The sequence below is a fragment of the Somniosus microcephalus genome, chromosome 16 (assembly GCF_052327205.1).
Source record: "Somniosus microcephalus isolate GS21.2 chromosome 16, FLI_Smic_1.0, whole genome shotgun sequence".
Lineage (NCBI taxonomy): Eukaryota > Metazoa > Chordata > Chondrichthyes > Squaliformes > Somniosidae > Somniosus > Somniosus microcephalus.
The window spans coordinates 67,204,696-67,221,540 of record NC_141002.1 but is presented as its reverse complement, the minus strand read 5'-3'; the positions used below and the strand labels follow the sequence as shown (position 1 = coordinate 67,221,540).

Below are 16,845 nucleotides of genomic sequence, written 5' to 3'. Positions count from 1 at the left end.
CTAATCTAACGTACAACTTTATTTAGTTCTTGGGAAGCGTATATTTTTCTGCTTAATCCAGTGCGTGCTTATCTTTTATTGGTTATGATGCCTGATTTCTCTTTACCTGTTTCGCATGCTTTCGCAAGGATAAACATATTTTAGAAACAACCAATGTCGATGGCAGATTGTCCACTGAAAGCCCACAATCTGAAAATCAAACGCGTGCGGGAACTTTGCTTTCACATCAGAAAGCAGAAGCAATAGACCTGAATGAGGAGCCTGATTTTGATAGCAGTGAGAGTGCTCCTGAGGTGATGGGGGTAAATGAAAAGAGTGGAATGGCCTTGGAGAAACAATATGCGAAAGTCTGGGTTGAAAAGGAAAAGAGGGAAATAACATCACATCTAGAAACCCTCACAACTGATCTGAAACAAAGGTTTGAAGAAATTCGACAGAACAAGGATGCTGCAAGTACTCTGGAATGTTCAGAAGATTGTTCTGGAAAATACTCAAGCAGTGAATCTAATAAAGAAATTGTAATTGCAGCTCTAAAGAATAATGAAGATACTGTTTTAGAGGAAGAGTTAGAAGAAGAGACTGGATATGATGAATATGACCGCAGAGTACTTCATCTAATTCCAGAGCAACAGGAATCCGAAGATTTTAGTACAAGGCCAACAGATGCAAGAGATGAGCAGCAAACACTCTATAAAGTGCCTGAATCAAAACCAGCAGAAAATAATGATGAAAAGAGCTTGGAGCATGTTTGTGCACCTAAGGAAGTTAGTGAGTTAAAGTGGGAGACAACTAAGGAAGATCATGGGGAAAAAATGGAATCGTTCATCCTAAAGGAAGGAGGAACTGATGTTGCTGGTTATGTTACTGATTTAGACTCTGATGCAAACGATAATTCTCTTAAAGTGCACTCTGGTACTGATAAAAATGTAAGTTCTGATAATAAAAATCATACTTCTTTGGAAAAAACTCTGAAGCACGGTACAGAATTGGTTGAGTTTTCATCCACAACAAGTGAAGGTTTTATGTCCAAGTGTATTCCGCATCTTGATGTAAGAAATTGTGAGACACCAGTGGATGATTTGGAGCACTCTCCAAAAACCCTCCAGTTGGCCTCTGTCGTAGCTGCTAAACCTTACTTGGATGAAGAGCTAGAGGAAGATATGCAGCGATTTAAGAATGAGGTAGGAATGCTAAAAGTAGTATTCCTGGCTTTGGAGAAAAAGAAAGTACAGCTGCAGAAAGAGGTAGAAGTTTCCCTAATAATCCTCCATTATGTGTGCACGTGATCCTGTTTTGCCTGAAGCATTTTGCTCATTTCAACTACTTTGAAGGGGAGTAGTGTGCATGAAACTATTAATCGGTTTCCAGGTGATATATGACTTTTCAGTACATATGTGCTTACAATTTGTTGCACACCAATTGTGCTGAGATAGGAAAAATTTAGTTCCTTTTTCAGCAGTACAAGCTTTTAATAGTTGAGTCAATTAAAGGTGATTTGCATTGAATTGATTTAGAATAAAGGGAATGCAGTGTAAAATACATTATTGATTGACCTGGTATTTGCATGCTTCTGAACCATTTTTAGATAATTGGTTATTTTCTTTCAACGGTAATTCTATTGGTTCTAGATGGTAATAACACAACCATAATTATTTCTAAAGCAAATTAACCATGCCAAAATTAAAGATTTCTTTGCCAACATTTAAGTATGTTCTATTTTAACAATATAAAGTGAACTCTATTGGTCATCTATGAAATTATAGAAAAGTCACTTCATTGCTCTGTGGCAGGAAAATACTACTTAATCTTTTGCAGTGTAGTTTGCATGCTGTATGCCACTATAATTTCCTCAAAAAAGTTCCCCTATTTGACAAATCCAGTGAGTAATGATAGCTTGGCATGAAAAGAAATTTACTGCGTGTGTGTGTGAATTTATTAAATATATTTCTATTTATACATTTGAATTAATCCTGTTTTGTGCACTTGATATACTGCATCTTGTGTACCTAAATGTTTTCAGCTTTGCAGTCATTTAACCTTTTCAATGTTCTTTCATGTGATAGAAGTTAATTACTTTCTTATGTCATAATTGAACCCTTTCACTTCAGGCTAAATGACAAATGCACAGAAGCATTCTGCCTTTCTGATTTGTCACTTAGGTTGATGCTATATTTTTGTTTTATACATATAGAAATGTTTTCACCTTGCCTGGCATCAAATTATTTCAACCAAGTGAAAATACTGATAATGATACAAGTGTGAAAATAACACTCCTAGCCCTAGTTGTACACTGCAGTGGCTGGTAAAAGCATTATCTAAATAGCTTCCCTCAAAGTTGGGTATTCATCTATATGCTGACACAAAAGGGCCAAGTGTAGCTATCCAAAGAATAGACCCTAGAACGTTATCACTATAGGAAATACTGTGTTACACACAAACATTTTGGTTTGCAGTTTCCGCATGATTTCCGCCCAGATATCGGCATAATATGGGCAGAATTGAATGAAATAGCGTTAACGATCGCAGAATTTTAAATGCAAGTGAGTTGCGGCCATAACTACTCTACGCCCGAGTATCTGCTCTGTTCCAGTCACTAATCGATTTAAACTGCTTGATTGCGCTGATTCATGGGAGAATTTACATTCGTGCTTATGCTAATGAGTTTTCACCAAGCCTTGAGCGTAACTTGACCTTAACAAAACTGGCACAGTGTCCACATTCTGGGTGCATTTCACTGATTGTGCCCCGAGTGGAAACGCCATGCCTATATGTTTTAAAATATCTAAAATCAGACATAAAATTAGAGTGTTGGAATCCAGCGTAGGAACATTTAGCGTGTATGTCTGAAACTGGAGCCATTTGAGACATTTATTTTAAACAGGTTAACGTCTTTGCCAAAATAATGGAGAGGGAAATCTCAATTGAACATGTTAAGTGTTACAGCAATATTTCATAGTGTAATTTCACGGCAATTGGATTTTTTGTCCACATGATAACTCTGGGATATGTATTGTGAAATATTGCTGCAATATTTCACAAGACTTTATTGTACAGAAGACTACTTTGAGCCTCATTTGTAGATCTTTTTCTTTTTTACATTCATAAATAAAAATCCTCTGAGTTGGGTACAGTACTTGGATTGGATTTTTTAATGCACTAAAATACTTGAGGGGGGGGAGGCAAATATATTTACCGTACACTGAACAAAGTGGAAGTGAAAAGTTGTGATTTTTCTGAGCATTTTCTAGATATGGATATTTATTGATTGCAAAGTACAGTAAATTTGTGGATCTAATCCTCAGTTGCAATCTCAGTTTTTACTCATTTGGGTGCTACAGTAACATTGTTTTAGTAATATTTTACATGCTGATTTTGGCTACTGAATGAGACTTTGTTGATCATAAAACCTTATTTTATGTTTTCAGGTTGAAGAAGAAAAAAATAAGAATTTTCAAAATAGCGAAAGAAACAGAAATGATGAATTAGGCATTTCTGAATCGGCAGGAAAAGATGGGGGCAGTTGGGATATAAAACAGAAACAAACAGATGAGAAGTATATCCAGCAACAAAATAATGAAAGAATGGAGTTGAAATTGACTAAAGAACATGGAGATTGCTCTAAACAGCTGCAGACCAATGTAACCACAAGGTTGAATAAAGGGAAACGAAGGGAAAACGTTCTTAATAAAGACAGAACAAGAAAACCTCTTTTCAAAGGGTGAGTTCATTGTTTTATATGATATGATAGCTTGGTAAACGTAATAAGGACCTTTTTCATTTAATATTTATGGTATTTAGCACCAAAAATTGGAGAAAATATTACAGGTAATTGCTTGACTGCTGAAGTTAAACTCACTATTTTTGTAACGATTTTCTCTTCCATGTTTGTTTAATTATTTTGTGCTTTAAACATGCCACTGAAGATGCCATCTTGCAAAACGTTCAGTTCTCCTAGTATAATTTACTATCATAGAGCAACAAAATTTGGAACTCGTACAGATTCACTTCAGAAAGTCAATTTTATTGTGTAAAATACAATGCTTTTATTGTAATTTTGCACTTTATTGATATGTACTACATGACAAAGAATCCAGATAATGACTTTTTAAATTGGAAATTGAATGTACACTTATTGTGGTATTAAAGCTAGTAGCAAGTTCCATGTACTTGCATGCCCCTCCAAAGTTTACATGTTTAAATGTCAAAGATTGAGTCAATCTTCACGATTTGGACTTCCAAGTCACAAAATCTGGACAGTGGGCGCTAATAGGAAGATGAAATAAATAGATTCTAAAGATTGTGTTTTATTAGGAAAATAATGTATAGAAATGAGAGATTAGAGAAAAATGTAGAAGAAGATAGGATTGTGCTAAAACAATAACATGAGCAGAATTAATGTTTAAATTTTATTTTTGTGCACTGTAAGATGATATTTGTTTGTGCTGGGGAATAGAACTCTTCCCATGTTAGGCACCAGTGTCCGCATCGAGTATTCTCAAATCAGGTGTACCACAGCCAGATGCAGAGTAAAGTCCCTACATTGCCCGAATATGCCTCAACCACAATACTACTGCACTAGTGACATTTTTTCCATTCCTCAGACTAGCCTTCCTGTGGCCTCTAAGTTTGCCAGGTAGTGCCAAATTAGGAGCAATTTTGTAAAACAGAAGATGCTAGAAACACAGTAGACCAGTCAGTGTCTGTGGAGAGAAGTTAACATTTTGGGTGTAACTCTAACATATTTGTGGTGTAAGCCCATTCCCTCTAGGAACTGGTTCAGACTGCCCAAACTCATTTTACATATTGGCCCGGATTTTGAGGTCGGTATGGTGGCGTACTTTGAGCTTGCGCGAAATCCAGAACTTGTAGTCTGTCAATGTACGAATCCGCACAGCTTACAAAAAGGAATTGCTGGCGCAGAGTTGGGCTATTTGCCCATCAACTGGCCAGCAATTGCGTACGGAAATGTTACAGTTGCTACAAACAGGCGCAGGGCCAGCAGGCCTGTTTGCATCAGTGTAAGGGGATACCTCAGGCATGATTTAAACATTTTCATATCTGAAATTATACTCATACATTGTATCAAATGAGTTTCTGCAAATATTGGCCCGGATTAGAGTTTTAATGAAGTCAAAAATGATCAAAAAATGTAATTTTTAGTGAGATTGGCAGAATGAAGCTAATTACAAATTAAATTCCAATCCTGTAAATTGTAATTAAATCTGATTTTGGGATTCCATTAAATCTCATTACGGGATTCCCTTTGGAAATGATTAAAATCAAATTCTGTTTTGTGATTGGAGGACCAGGCCCACGTGATCCCAGGTACACTTCCGCACCACCTGCGTCCCTGGGATCCATGGGCCATTACGCTGCCCTCTGCCTCGCAGCTTCAGACCGCAAGTTTTCACAGCCTCACTGCCATCAGGTAGGTACGTATTCCTTTCGCGGGTCGGAGGCGTACTCCGGAGGTACACCTCCACCCACAATTTTGGCCCATTTCCTTTAACACCAGTAGACAGGAAACTTTCATCCCATCAGTCTGGGCTAAGTTTGAACCAATGTGGAGCTCACTGCACCAATCAGCATCCCTCTAAAAAATTTTTATTTAAGTGCTTAATAGTCGTTTGAGGTTAATAATGCAGAAATTAAATTTATCTTGATATTTCAATACCTTAATTACAGTAATAGTGTTTGTTTCAGTGAGTGAACCAAAATCTTGCCAAATAGCTTGGCACAGAAAAACAAAGCTTTTTTGGACCTGCTGGCAATCAAAGGGTTACGTTTACCAAATATTAATTCATATGTTAGCAGCAATAACCTTTAATATATACTTACTAAAAGTATTCTTGCAAATAATCAGTAAACAGTGGTAAGTTTGTATGCCTGGATCTGTGAATGTGTGTGTTTCTGAGACTGTGTGTGTGTTTCTGTATATTCATCTATCTGATACTTTCCTAACGTCTGGAATTTATGTTGAGAGTGGTACTGTACCTGTTTTGAACGTGTGACAGTTTTCTGCTTTCTAATTAGTTAACTATGTATGCTCCCTTTTCTGATTTAAAAAAAAAAAATGGTTTCCTGTGTGTTTTTCTGCTGTTACTTGGTTGTCTACTCCCACTCCTGCCTCCTTATCCTGCCATAATCAATTCTCTTTCAATAAATGGTAGCAAAAAAACCTGCATAATTATATTGGGGGGGGGGGGGGAAATTATTTTCTCCAAGATACTGCTGCTATGACAGTTACCTACTCGCCCCAGTAGCATAATCAATATACAAAAATATTTAAGATATTCACAGAATATCAAGTGTACTCATCCCATCTTCCAACTGTCCTGGCAACTCCTCTCTTCTCTTCACGCCCTCCACCCATGCTGCATGATCCATCCTGCCAGGCCTCAGTGACCACTTGGACCTGGGAGTACACCTACCTCCACTAGCAGAGATGACAATATCCACCCACACTCCTGCGCTTCATGGCACTTTCTACAGATTATATAATAATAATTCGGAAAGTAATAATATTTTTTATATGTTCATACTTAATGAAAGGATTTTTTCAACTTTGCTTAACTTCCCTGATTAGAAAAGGTCAAGATTTAATTGGACTGTCAAAAATTGTAACATATTATTGAGAAAAATATAACATTTAATAAACAATTCACATTTCACATAAATCATTATTTATGGTTTACTTTTATATTTTTTAAATTTACAAAACATCAAATTTTCATAGCCTTGATGGACTTTGAGGGCAACTTACTGATTTAACACTTTAATTTTTTTATACAAATGTAATGTTTCAAATAATCACTTAATTATTATTCATATACTATACCTACCCAAGAATGTCAGGCTGTTGGGACATCAACGGACTGTTTTAAATGTGTACGAACTTTAACTTGCAAGCTACACCTCTCGGCCTGATCCATATTAATCCGTGAGCAACACCATGGGAGAGCCACTCAAGTATATATATGAGTTAAACATTTTTATTTAAAGGACTGTCTTGGGCTCAGATGAGGAGAATTATGAAAGTCATCAGCCAAAGCAAGCTGATCAAGAGTTGAAAAGCATTGAGTTGAAAAGCATTGAGAGACTGGTCAGACTACAACAGATATCTGCAATGAATGGGGATGCCTTATCTGCCTTTGATGACAGTACTACAAGTGAGATGTCTCAAGATGAAGTGAGGTATTTAATGTTTATATTCTAAATGTTGATATTGAAGAGCAGGACATTCTGGGGCTGAAATTCCTGTTTTTGCTGATTTTAGCAAATAGGCATGAATTTTTAAAAAATCTGGTAGAACTTGTGCTAACAGACTTTGTCCATGTTTACCACATTTCTGAAGATTCGTACCTCTCCAAAAATGAATGACTGAGAAAAAGCCTTTATTGTTAAATGCAAATCATGGAACCTCATGCACAATTACACAGCATTAAAAAAGTGAGTATTTTGCAACATTTCAGACCTGGTTTAATCAGGGAAGATTTTGAGGTATCAGCAAAACAATCATAGAAGTGTATGGTACAAAGCCGTTTTCTACACCATGACGTAGATGCAGTGGCCATTGATAGGTTTATTTTCATGGAGCAGGAAAGAAAGATTTGCATTTTATATAGTGCCTTTCATGACCACCGGATGTCCCAAAGCGCTTTACAGCCAATGAGGTACTTTTTGAAATGTAGTCACTGTTGTAATGTAGGAAACGTGGCAGCCAATTTATGCACAGCAAGGTCCCACAAATAGCAATGTGATAATGACCAGATAATCTGTTTTAGTGATGTTGGTTAAGGTATAACTATTGGCTAGGACACCGGGGATAACTCCCCTGCTGTTCTTCGAAATAGTGCCATGGGATCTTTTATGTCCACCCTAGAGGGCAGACGGGCCTTAGCTTAATGTCTCATCCGAAAGATGGCACCTCTGACAGTGCCGCATTCCCTCAGCACTGCACTGGAGTGTTAGCTCAAATTTTTGTGCTCAAGTCCCTGGAGTGGGACTTGAATCCACAACCTTCCAACTCCGAGACGAGGGTGCTACCAGTTGAGCCACAACTGACAGGAGGGCCCAGAATTGCCAAGGTCATAATATGCTTACAACTGACAACACCAGGGACTTCTCTGGGCAGTGGATTTACCACCAGAGTTTTCTTCCTTAGTATGGATAGGCTCAGGCTCAGCAGAGAGGTGGTGACTGAAGTATGTGATCTACACTCATGACCTGCGGGGTCAGTCAACCATCCACATAGGATTATCAGTGGCATTAAAGGTCACTGTACTCAAATTTTATGCCACAAAGCATGTAGCGAGAGACGGTCCCTTTGCCACCACCAGAAACAAATCATAGAATTAAAGAATAATACAGCCATTCAGCCCATCATGCCTGTGCCGGCTCTTTGAGTTATTCAATTAGCCCCAGTCCCCTGCTCTTTCCCCCTAGCCCTGCAAATGTTTCCTTCTCCACTTTATATATCCAATTCCCTGTTGAAAGTTACTATTGAATCTGCTCCCACCACCCTTTCAGGCAGTAAATTCCAAATCATCATAACTTGCTCTGTAAAGATCATTTCTCATCGCCCCTCTGGTTCATTTGCCAATTATCTTAAATCTGTCCTCCTAGTTACTGAGCCTCTTGCTACTGGAAACAGTTTATCTTTATTTACTCTTATCAAAACCGCTCATAATTTTGAATACCTCTATTAAATCTCCTCTTAACCTCTGCTCTAAGAAAGACAATCCCAGCTTCTCTAGTCCCTCTACAGAACTGAAGTCCCTCATCACTGATACCAGCCTAGCAAATCTCCTCTGCACCTCTCTAAGGCCTGGACATCCTTCCTAAAGTGTGGTGCCCAGAATTACATACAATACTCCAGCTGAGGCCTAACCAGGGTTTTATTAAGGTTTAGCATAACTTCCTTGCTTTTGTACTCTGCCCTATTTATAAAGCCAAGGATTAAGATTAAGATTTGTGTATGTGAACCCCTAGGTCACTGCACCCTGTTTAAAATTGTACCATTTCGTTTATACAGGTAGACTACCTTTTATCCGAACTTCCGAAAACCGAAACCCTCTAAAAACCAAAGGTTTTTTCGTTCAGCGTAAGCCGTGCGCACGACATGACCAGAGTGGCGCACGACCCCCCCCCCCCCCCCCCCGCGGACCACTCCCGCCGACCCGACCCCCCGCCGACCCACCCCCGCCAAATTTCCCAGTCTTATAAAATACCTTCCGAAATCCAAAATTTTCCGAAAACCGAAACACGGCTGGTCCCGAGGTTTTCAGATAAAGGATAGTCTACCTGTATTACCTTTATTCATTCTTCCACCCAAAATGCATCACTTCACACTTCTCTGCTACGTGTCTGCCCATTTCATCAGCCTGTCTTATGTCCTCCTGAAGCCTACTTTGAACTTTTTCCATTTAATATATAGTAAAAAGAGCAGTGGTTCTAATATCGAACCCCTGGGAGACGCCACTGTATACGTTCCTCTGATCTGAAAAACAACCGTTCACCACTACTCTCTACTTTCTGTCTCCTAGCCAATTGCGAACCCACTCTGCCACTGCTCCTTTAATCCCATGTGCTTTAATTTAGTGCATGCCAATGCACGTCCCAGGGACTTTGCATGCTTTTTTCATTCTGAAGCAATCTACTGTAATGTGATGGTGTGGAGATGCCGGAGTTGGACTGGGGTGGACAAATGTAAGAAGTCACACAACACCAGGTTATAGTCCAACAGCTTTATTTGAAATCACAAGCTTTCGGAGCGCTGCTCCTTCTTCAGGTGAAGTGGAGAAATGCATAAAGACACAGCTTATATAGTCAGAGAATCATGTCAGATGTTTACAGGTAACCTTTCCAACTGCCATTCCATAATTGCCAAGTGGAGGTGTGTTAATCTTTTTGGGATGACTCCTGCCCCCTCTGGATAGTGCCTATCTTTGTATTAAAATGGTTTTACTCACGTCTTTTTCAGAGTGATGTGGGTTTCGCTCCTGGTGTAAAAGCAGCGTTGCTAGGAGAAGTTTTGAACCTCACTCAGTCAATTCTTACAAATGCCAACAGCACCGAGCTCCAGATCTGGTTTGGCAAAAGGCTGCAAGCGCTACTGCCCGGACTCACTGAAAACACAGTCGTGCCTTTAATCTTTCTCACCGAGAGCTGCAATGGATTTCAAATCACGTAAGTCTGCTGCGTATTTTTTTTTTCGGTTCATTTGTGTGAACGGTAGAAATAAAAATGTTTTAGCAAATTTGCACCGGTGCTGGGAAAGAGCATTTGATGGAATTTGATTTTTTTTGCATTTTTGGATTGAAGGAGCAGCCGCGAGCGGGTGCAGAGCGAGCAAATCAAACCCAACGGAAAAAGGGCGCGAGCCGGCTGGGGCAGCGAGCGCGAGCGGGTGGCAGCGGCGCTCAGACCCAGAGCGCGGGCAATGAAGCGCGGCCCGCGGGAGCCCCGAAAAACGCCTCTCAGCCAAAGACCGGCTGTAAAAAGTTAGACATGCTCCGAATACAGCTGTCAAGGTGTTGTTGGAGGGAGAGAGGAAGGGGAAGGCTGACATAGCCAGTCCGCCTCTAGAGGGGGAAGTTTGCGGGCTGCTGAAACTGTTCGCAGCGCTCGCCGACCCTATTTTTGACGCCCCCGATCTCAACAGCTCTGGGTCTGAGCGCCGCTGCCACCCGCTCGCGCTCGCTGCCCCAGCCGGCTCGCGCCCTTTTTCCGTTGGGTTTGATTTGCTCGCTCTGCACCCGCTCGCGGCTGCTCCTTCAATACAAAAATACAAAAAAAATCAAATTCCATCTGACTGGAAATGCTCTTTCCCAGCACCGGTGCAAATTTGCTAAAACATTTTTATTTCTACCGTTCACACAAATGAACCGAAAAAAAAAATACGCAGCAGACTTACGTGATTTGAAATCCATTGCAGCTCTCGGTGAGAAAGATTAAAGGCACGACTGTGTTTTCAGTGAGTCCGGGCAGTAGCGCTTGCAGCCTTTTGCCAAACCAGATCTGGAGCTCGGTGCTGTTGGCATTTGTAAGAATTGACTGAGTGAGGTTCAAAACTTCTCCTAGCAAAGCTGCTTTTACACCAGGAGCGAAACCCACATCACTCTGAAAAAGACGTGAGTAAAACCATTTTAATACAAAGATAGGCACTATCCAGAGGGGGCAGGAGTCATCCCAAAAAGATTAACACACCTCCACTTGGCAATTATGGAATGGCAGTTGGAAAGGTTACCTGTAAACATCTGACATGATTCTCTGACTATATAAGCTGTGTCTTTATGCATTTCTCCACTTCACCTGAAGAAGGAGCAGCGCTCCGAAAGCTTGTGATTTCAAATAAAGCTGTTGGACTATAACCTGGTGTTGTGTGACTTCTTACATACTGTAATGTGACACAGTCCTTTGAAGAAAAGATGGATGAATGACTAATTCCTTGGGAATATGGCCTACATTTTGCAACTGTGATTGATGACAACTCTGCACCCCAGGAAAGAATAGCTAAATAGATGCACTTAAATGAACCAGAGCTATCATTCATCAAACATTTAGGATGCTAAAATAAGGCTTCAGATGTTTGAACCAGTTATTCAAAGTCTTGCAATATTCTGGCAAGAAGGTTGGCAAAATTATAATGCTACCCACTATGCTACACAATATTGCCATGAACAGCGGTCTTCCAATTGGCATGATTGAGGAGCAGCTGCAAGACATGGAAGACCAACAGAACAGTAGCAGACTAGCCTGCTGCAACCAAAGAGACAGGTGCATAGGTTTCTTATTGTCAAGCATCTTCTGGTGAGCTATGCAACTGGGCACTATTGTTTTTCTATTGGAAAGATTTACAAACACAGAACTGCTATTTGTTTTACCTTTTATCATTTTCTTTTCTGGCGAGTTGCATATATTGGACTTGCTTTTGTATAACTGATGCATTCCTGTCTCAAATCGGAATAAAATGATAAACTGCAAGATATAGTGGAAGTGAATTAATTTTATTTGTTTTAGCCAAGTGGCCCATGTGTTGTAGGGGTGCATTTATATCTTGTGCACCTTGAACTTCTGATTCCTCTGGTGTGCTGCTACAAAGCGTTCCTCTAATTTAGGGAATAGCAATAGTGGCAGCTGCTCAGTTAACTAGTGAACTGTATGGGATGCAGAAGGCCCAATGCGATTTTGCTCTCGTTGCTATTTGAAACAGTGCCTAGTGTCATGTTTCAAGGCTCTGTTTTGCACAGAACCGCCACTGACATGAATACCAATCTGCTGGTGTGCTATTCTACTCATGCCACTGTTAGATGGCATCTTCTTATGAATCCTAGCGATGTGTCTGAGCATAGAATTGTAGTCATCTATGTGATTAAATCCTTTCCACATGGTTACGTATACCATTCTCCAAGCAAGAAACCATTCTCCAAGCAAGATATAGTCATGCCTGATGCACTTTGCTGTTTTGGACAAAAAGGCCTCCTTGGCTGTTTTGGGCTTGAAAATTGCTCCCTATGGCCTATATAACTGTTGTCCTTACTGTAGACACCAGTAGTGTTGCCATACACTCACTGCACAAACAGCCCCCATAACCTCACTCATGGGATATGGCACCACATAATCTGGATGGGACTTTTTATTCTACTCGTACCACCTTTCACTGCAGTGTGCAAAGAGTTTAGCCACTCTTCAGTCTAGTCCTACTGTTCTACAACCTTGGTTTCAAAGCTGGCCCAATTCAGGAGGATCATCAGCTGGACACTCATTAAGCAGTACCTTTTCATCACCAGTGCAGTGTCTCACTCTGCTTCCACAGCCACATCACTATCTAGTTCTCATGCATTAAACACTGGCACAAATACAATTCAACAGTGGGTGATGATGGTTAATGCCTTGGTGAGTGTTGCTTTTGAGGTTCTGGTGCAGCTGACTTTATCTTGCACTAAATTGAGTATTTAGTACTTTATGTGCTAATAGGTACACTGTTGTCATTACATGCTTTAATGTGTGCACATACACTATCAATATGGCGAACATGTCCATCTGGCATATAACAAAATATCTGTATAATATGGTAAATACTATAAGTTCAGAACTCTGTTCCAATTTCCAAACAGTCCATGCCTTCCCAACTCTCAAGATCTGTGATCGTCTCTATAAGAGTGTAAGAACTTTATGGTATGGGAGCCCTCCTATTATTTATAAATTTGCCTTAAAACATTGGGGGTTAGTGCAAGGTAATTTGTACCATGAACATTATTTTCTGCAGTATGTTCTCTCCTATAATGGCATGTATAATCTAATTTGTGTAATTCAGATATTTTTATTTTTAGAACTTTACTTGGTCCATTTTTCTTTATATTTCTTTGTGTCGATAAAATTGTTTTGCGTGCACCTTTCCATCACATGCAAATTGTCCTGTACTACTACTACATAATATCCAGGCCTGACATTAGTGCTTTTCCTTAATTGCTATAATATTGTGTGTTTTATTAAACATTTTTTAAGCAGTTATTGTAAGTGAACTTTGTACTCTCTGATCCTGAAGGTGTAGTTTTTCAATAATTTGCCAAGTTATGTTACCCTCAGAATTAGCAATTGTGCTACGTTCAGTAATCTGCTTACTGATAAAACTTAGTATAATAGTACATAGAAACATAGAAGATAGGAGCAGGAGTAGGCCATTCGGCCCCTCGAGCCTCCTCCGCCATTCAGTGAGATCATGGCTGATCATCCAAATTCAGTACCCTGTCCCTGCCTTCTCTCCATATCCCTTGATCCCTTTAGCCTTAAGAAATTTATCTAACTCCTTCTTGAATATATTTAATGAATTGATACATTGCACACGCTGTTCACATCGGTGGATATTAGCACACAAACTAGAATTTTGTCAGCAATTAGAACATTTATTTATAATTGAGTAGAAAAATGAAGCACAGAAGAATTTTAGCAAATACTAAAGTGCAATATCAGCACAAATACAAGGAGTAATATTATCTTGCATTTATATTGTACCTTTTTTAAAGTAGAAAAACATCCTAAAGTGCTTCAGAGGCATAAGGAAAATGGGCACCAAGCCAAAAAAGGAGATATTAGGAAGGGTAACCAAAAGGTTAGTCAATGACATTTTTGAGAAGCGTCTTAAAGGAGGTGAGGAAGGTGGGACGGCAGGCAGAGGGGTTTAGGGAGGTAATTCCAGAGAGCAAGACTATGGTGGCTGAAGGAACTACCACCAGTGGTGGGGTGAAGAAAGGAGGATGCACAAGAGGATTGCATTGTACATGGAAGGGGGAGTAATTGTAAGGCTGGCAAAGGTTTAAGATAGGGAGGGGCGAAGAGGACATGGAGGTATTTGAATAGAAAGATACAAATTTTAAATTTGAGGCGTTGAGGGAAGTGAAATCAATTTAGGTCAGCGGAAATGGTGTTCTGGGTGAGTGTAACATGATGCGGGATACAATATGGGGAGCAGTGTTTTGGGTGAGCTGAAGTTTGTAGGAGGCTAGTCAGGAGAGCATTAGAGTAATCAAATCTAGAGGTGGACCAGGTATAAATGAGTGTTTCGGTGGCAGTGGGCTGAGGTAGAGGTGGAAGCAGTGATGTTAGAGGTGGAATTAGCTGGCCGTTTTTTGTACTGGACAGGAAATTAGGTCAGAAGCTGGGCGCCGAACAAGATGCTACGGTTGCTATAGCCTATTTCAACCTGAGTCTGTACCCAGGAGGGGCATGTAGTTTGTGCTGGGGCTGAAGATGCTGGCTTTGGTCTTTCCATTGTTTACATGGAGGATGTTAGATGAGCAGTCTGACAGCACAGGCAATGGAGAGGTTGGGAGAAGTGAAGAAGTAAAGATGGCTGTTATCTCATCAGCATATATATGGAAGCTAACCCCATTGCTTCAGATGATAGCGCCATGGGGCAGCATGTAGACGGGAAAGAGGATGGGCCAAGGGTAGAACTTTGGGGGATTCTGGAAGTGACTGTTAGAGTGGGAACAGAAGCCATTGCTAGAAAAATTCTGGCTATGATTGGATAGGCAAGAGTGGAACCAAGCAAGACTGAACCATGCAGGAGAGGCTTAGGAGAAGGATCATGTGATCAACTTTTTCAAATGCTGCAGAGAAGTCAAGGAGTGTGAGGTGGGACTATAATGCACCATGATGGTCACAGTGACACAGAATGTCATTCTTGACTTTGGTAAGAGCTGTTTTGATTATGTGGGAGGGGCGGCAGCCTGATTGGAGGGAATAAACGGAGCGTTGCAGGAAAGGTGGGCACAGATCTAGGACAACACATTCAAGAACCTTGAAAAGGAAAGGGATAGTGGAAGTGGGACAGTAGTTAGTGAGAAATAAGGGTTCGAGGGCACATGTTGTATTAATTAGCCTTTTTGCCAAAAATTATTTCCATTTTGACAAAGTCCTCATTACTAGTGAAGTGAATTCAGTAGTTTCTTCTCATAACATCCTTAATATAGGCATGTCGACTGGAAGTGAAATGAAATGCATATAACCTAAGCCATACATTATGGAGTCCTATTTGACCATTTAGTAGAATTCAGAAGAATCTCCTGAAGTAGAACAATCCCCATTGATTCTCTTAATTATTTCTGAAGTTGAGATTTTCAATGAAGCATATAGACATTATTCATAATGCAATTAAAAAATATCTAAATTAATATATATATGCAAGTTTTAACGTACCAGGTTTTTCACAATGTAATCAGAAGGATAATAACGTGTGCCTACTGGGATTTATTTGATGTACAGTTCCAGAGATTCAAGACTGATGAGCCAATAGTTTGTTGAACTCGGGAAATCCTTGTGATTTACATTGATGCATCTTAACAGCATTTTAAATTAGTGAACCAAATTGACCTTGGTTCAAAAAATTATTTACATCTGTTGATTAGAAGCTATTACTGAACTTTTAATTCTAAATGGAACAAAAGCAATTTAAAATTTAACCCCTTGCCTTGGTGCTCTTCCTTAAATTGTGATTTTTTTTTTTCCCCCCCATTTCCTGCCAGATCCTTTTAGTCCATAAGATGGTAATCATTTTTGGGTGGCATACTCCCATACTTGTTGCCTCCTCTGCTTTATTGGGGCTCTTCCTCACCCACCAAAAGTGTTGTGACACTCCACTGCATGCTTCGTCACTGAAACAAGATTTTCATTATTAGCTTGAGCCATTCTGTAACACAATTGTGCACAGCTGGATTAACAATGCATTGGAAGATTTATACCAGTTATGTGGCTTGATAGTTGCCTCAGATATGTTAAAGGGTTATAATTCCATGTGCATTATAAATGGTTGATTTTACTTCATTGCCACTGATGAAATCTATTTGCAGAAGTTGCATATTTCAATTGTTTGAATTTGTTTATTTTATTAGTTTGTAATTTGTGGGAAATCGCAGGGTGACTCTTGCTTTTGGCATTCAAGAAAGAAAGGGATTTTGAGTCCTTTTTATTTAAATAGTGTGAATTTTCTTAGAAAAAGAAAGACTTGCATTTATATAGCCTAGATTTTTTGTGCTCAAGTCTCGAGTGGGACTTGAACCCACAACCTTCTGACTCGGAGGGTGCTACCACTGAGCCATGGCTGACACATTAGAAGAAATCTTATTAACACAGTATGCCAAATTATGAACAAAATAACTTGCAATATCTTTTGGCAAAACAGTTTCCCTTTTAAACTTTGTTACCCGCAATTTTAATGTTGTCATTGTTTTTTCAATATCTTTTTCAGACCTTTCAAGTCATCTGCAAGTAAAAAGGTAATCTATCTATCCTGTGAACGAAAGAATATACTTAATTTACATTTGCAGAAACTCGCCACAAATT

The 16,845-nt window shown here is 39.6% G+C and overlaps 1 protein-coding gene across 5 annotated transcripts in view; it reads left to right on the top strand.

Moving 5' to 3' along the window:
* LOC147106249 (alanine and arginine rich domain containing protein) overlaps nt 1–16,845 on the top strand; it is a 214,608-nt gene that overhangs the window by 98,700 nt on the left and 99,063 nt on the right. For all 5 annotated transcript variants that reach the window (XM_086009196.1, XM_086009195.1, XM_086009194.1 and 2 more), the window contains 4 exons: nt 129–1,244; nt 3,426–3,718; nt 7,003–7,194; nt 16,751–16,778. In XM_086009196.1, the coding sequence (XP_085865322.1) occupies nt 129–1,244; nt 3,426–3,718; nt 7,003–7,194; nt 16,751–16,778 (1,629 nt within the window). The remainder of the gene's footprint in view (nt 1–128; nt 1,245–3,425; nt 3,719–7,002; nt 7,195–16,750; nt 16,779–16,845) is intronic.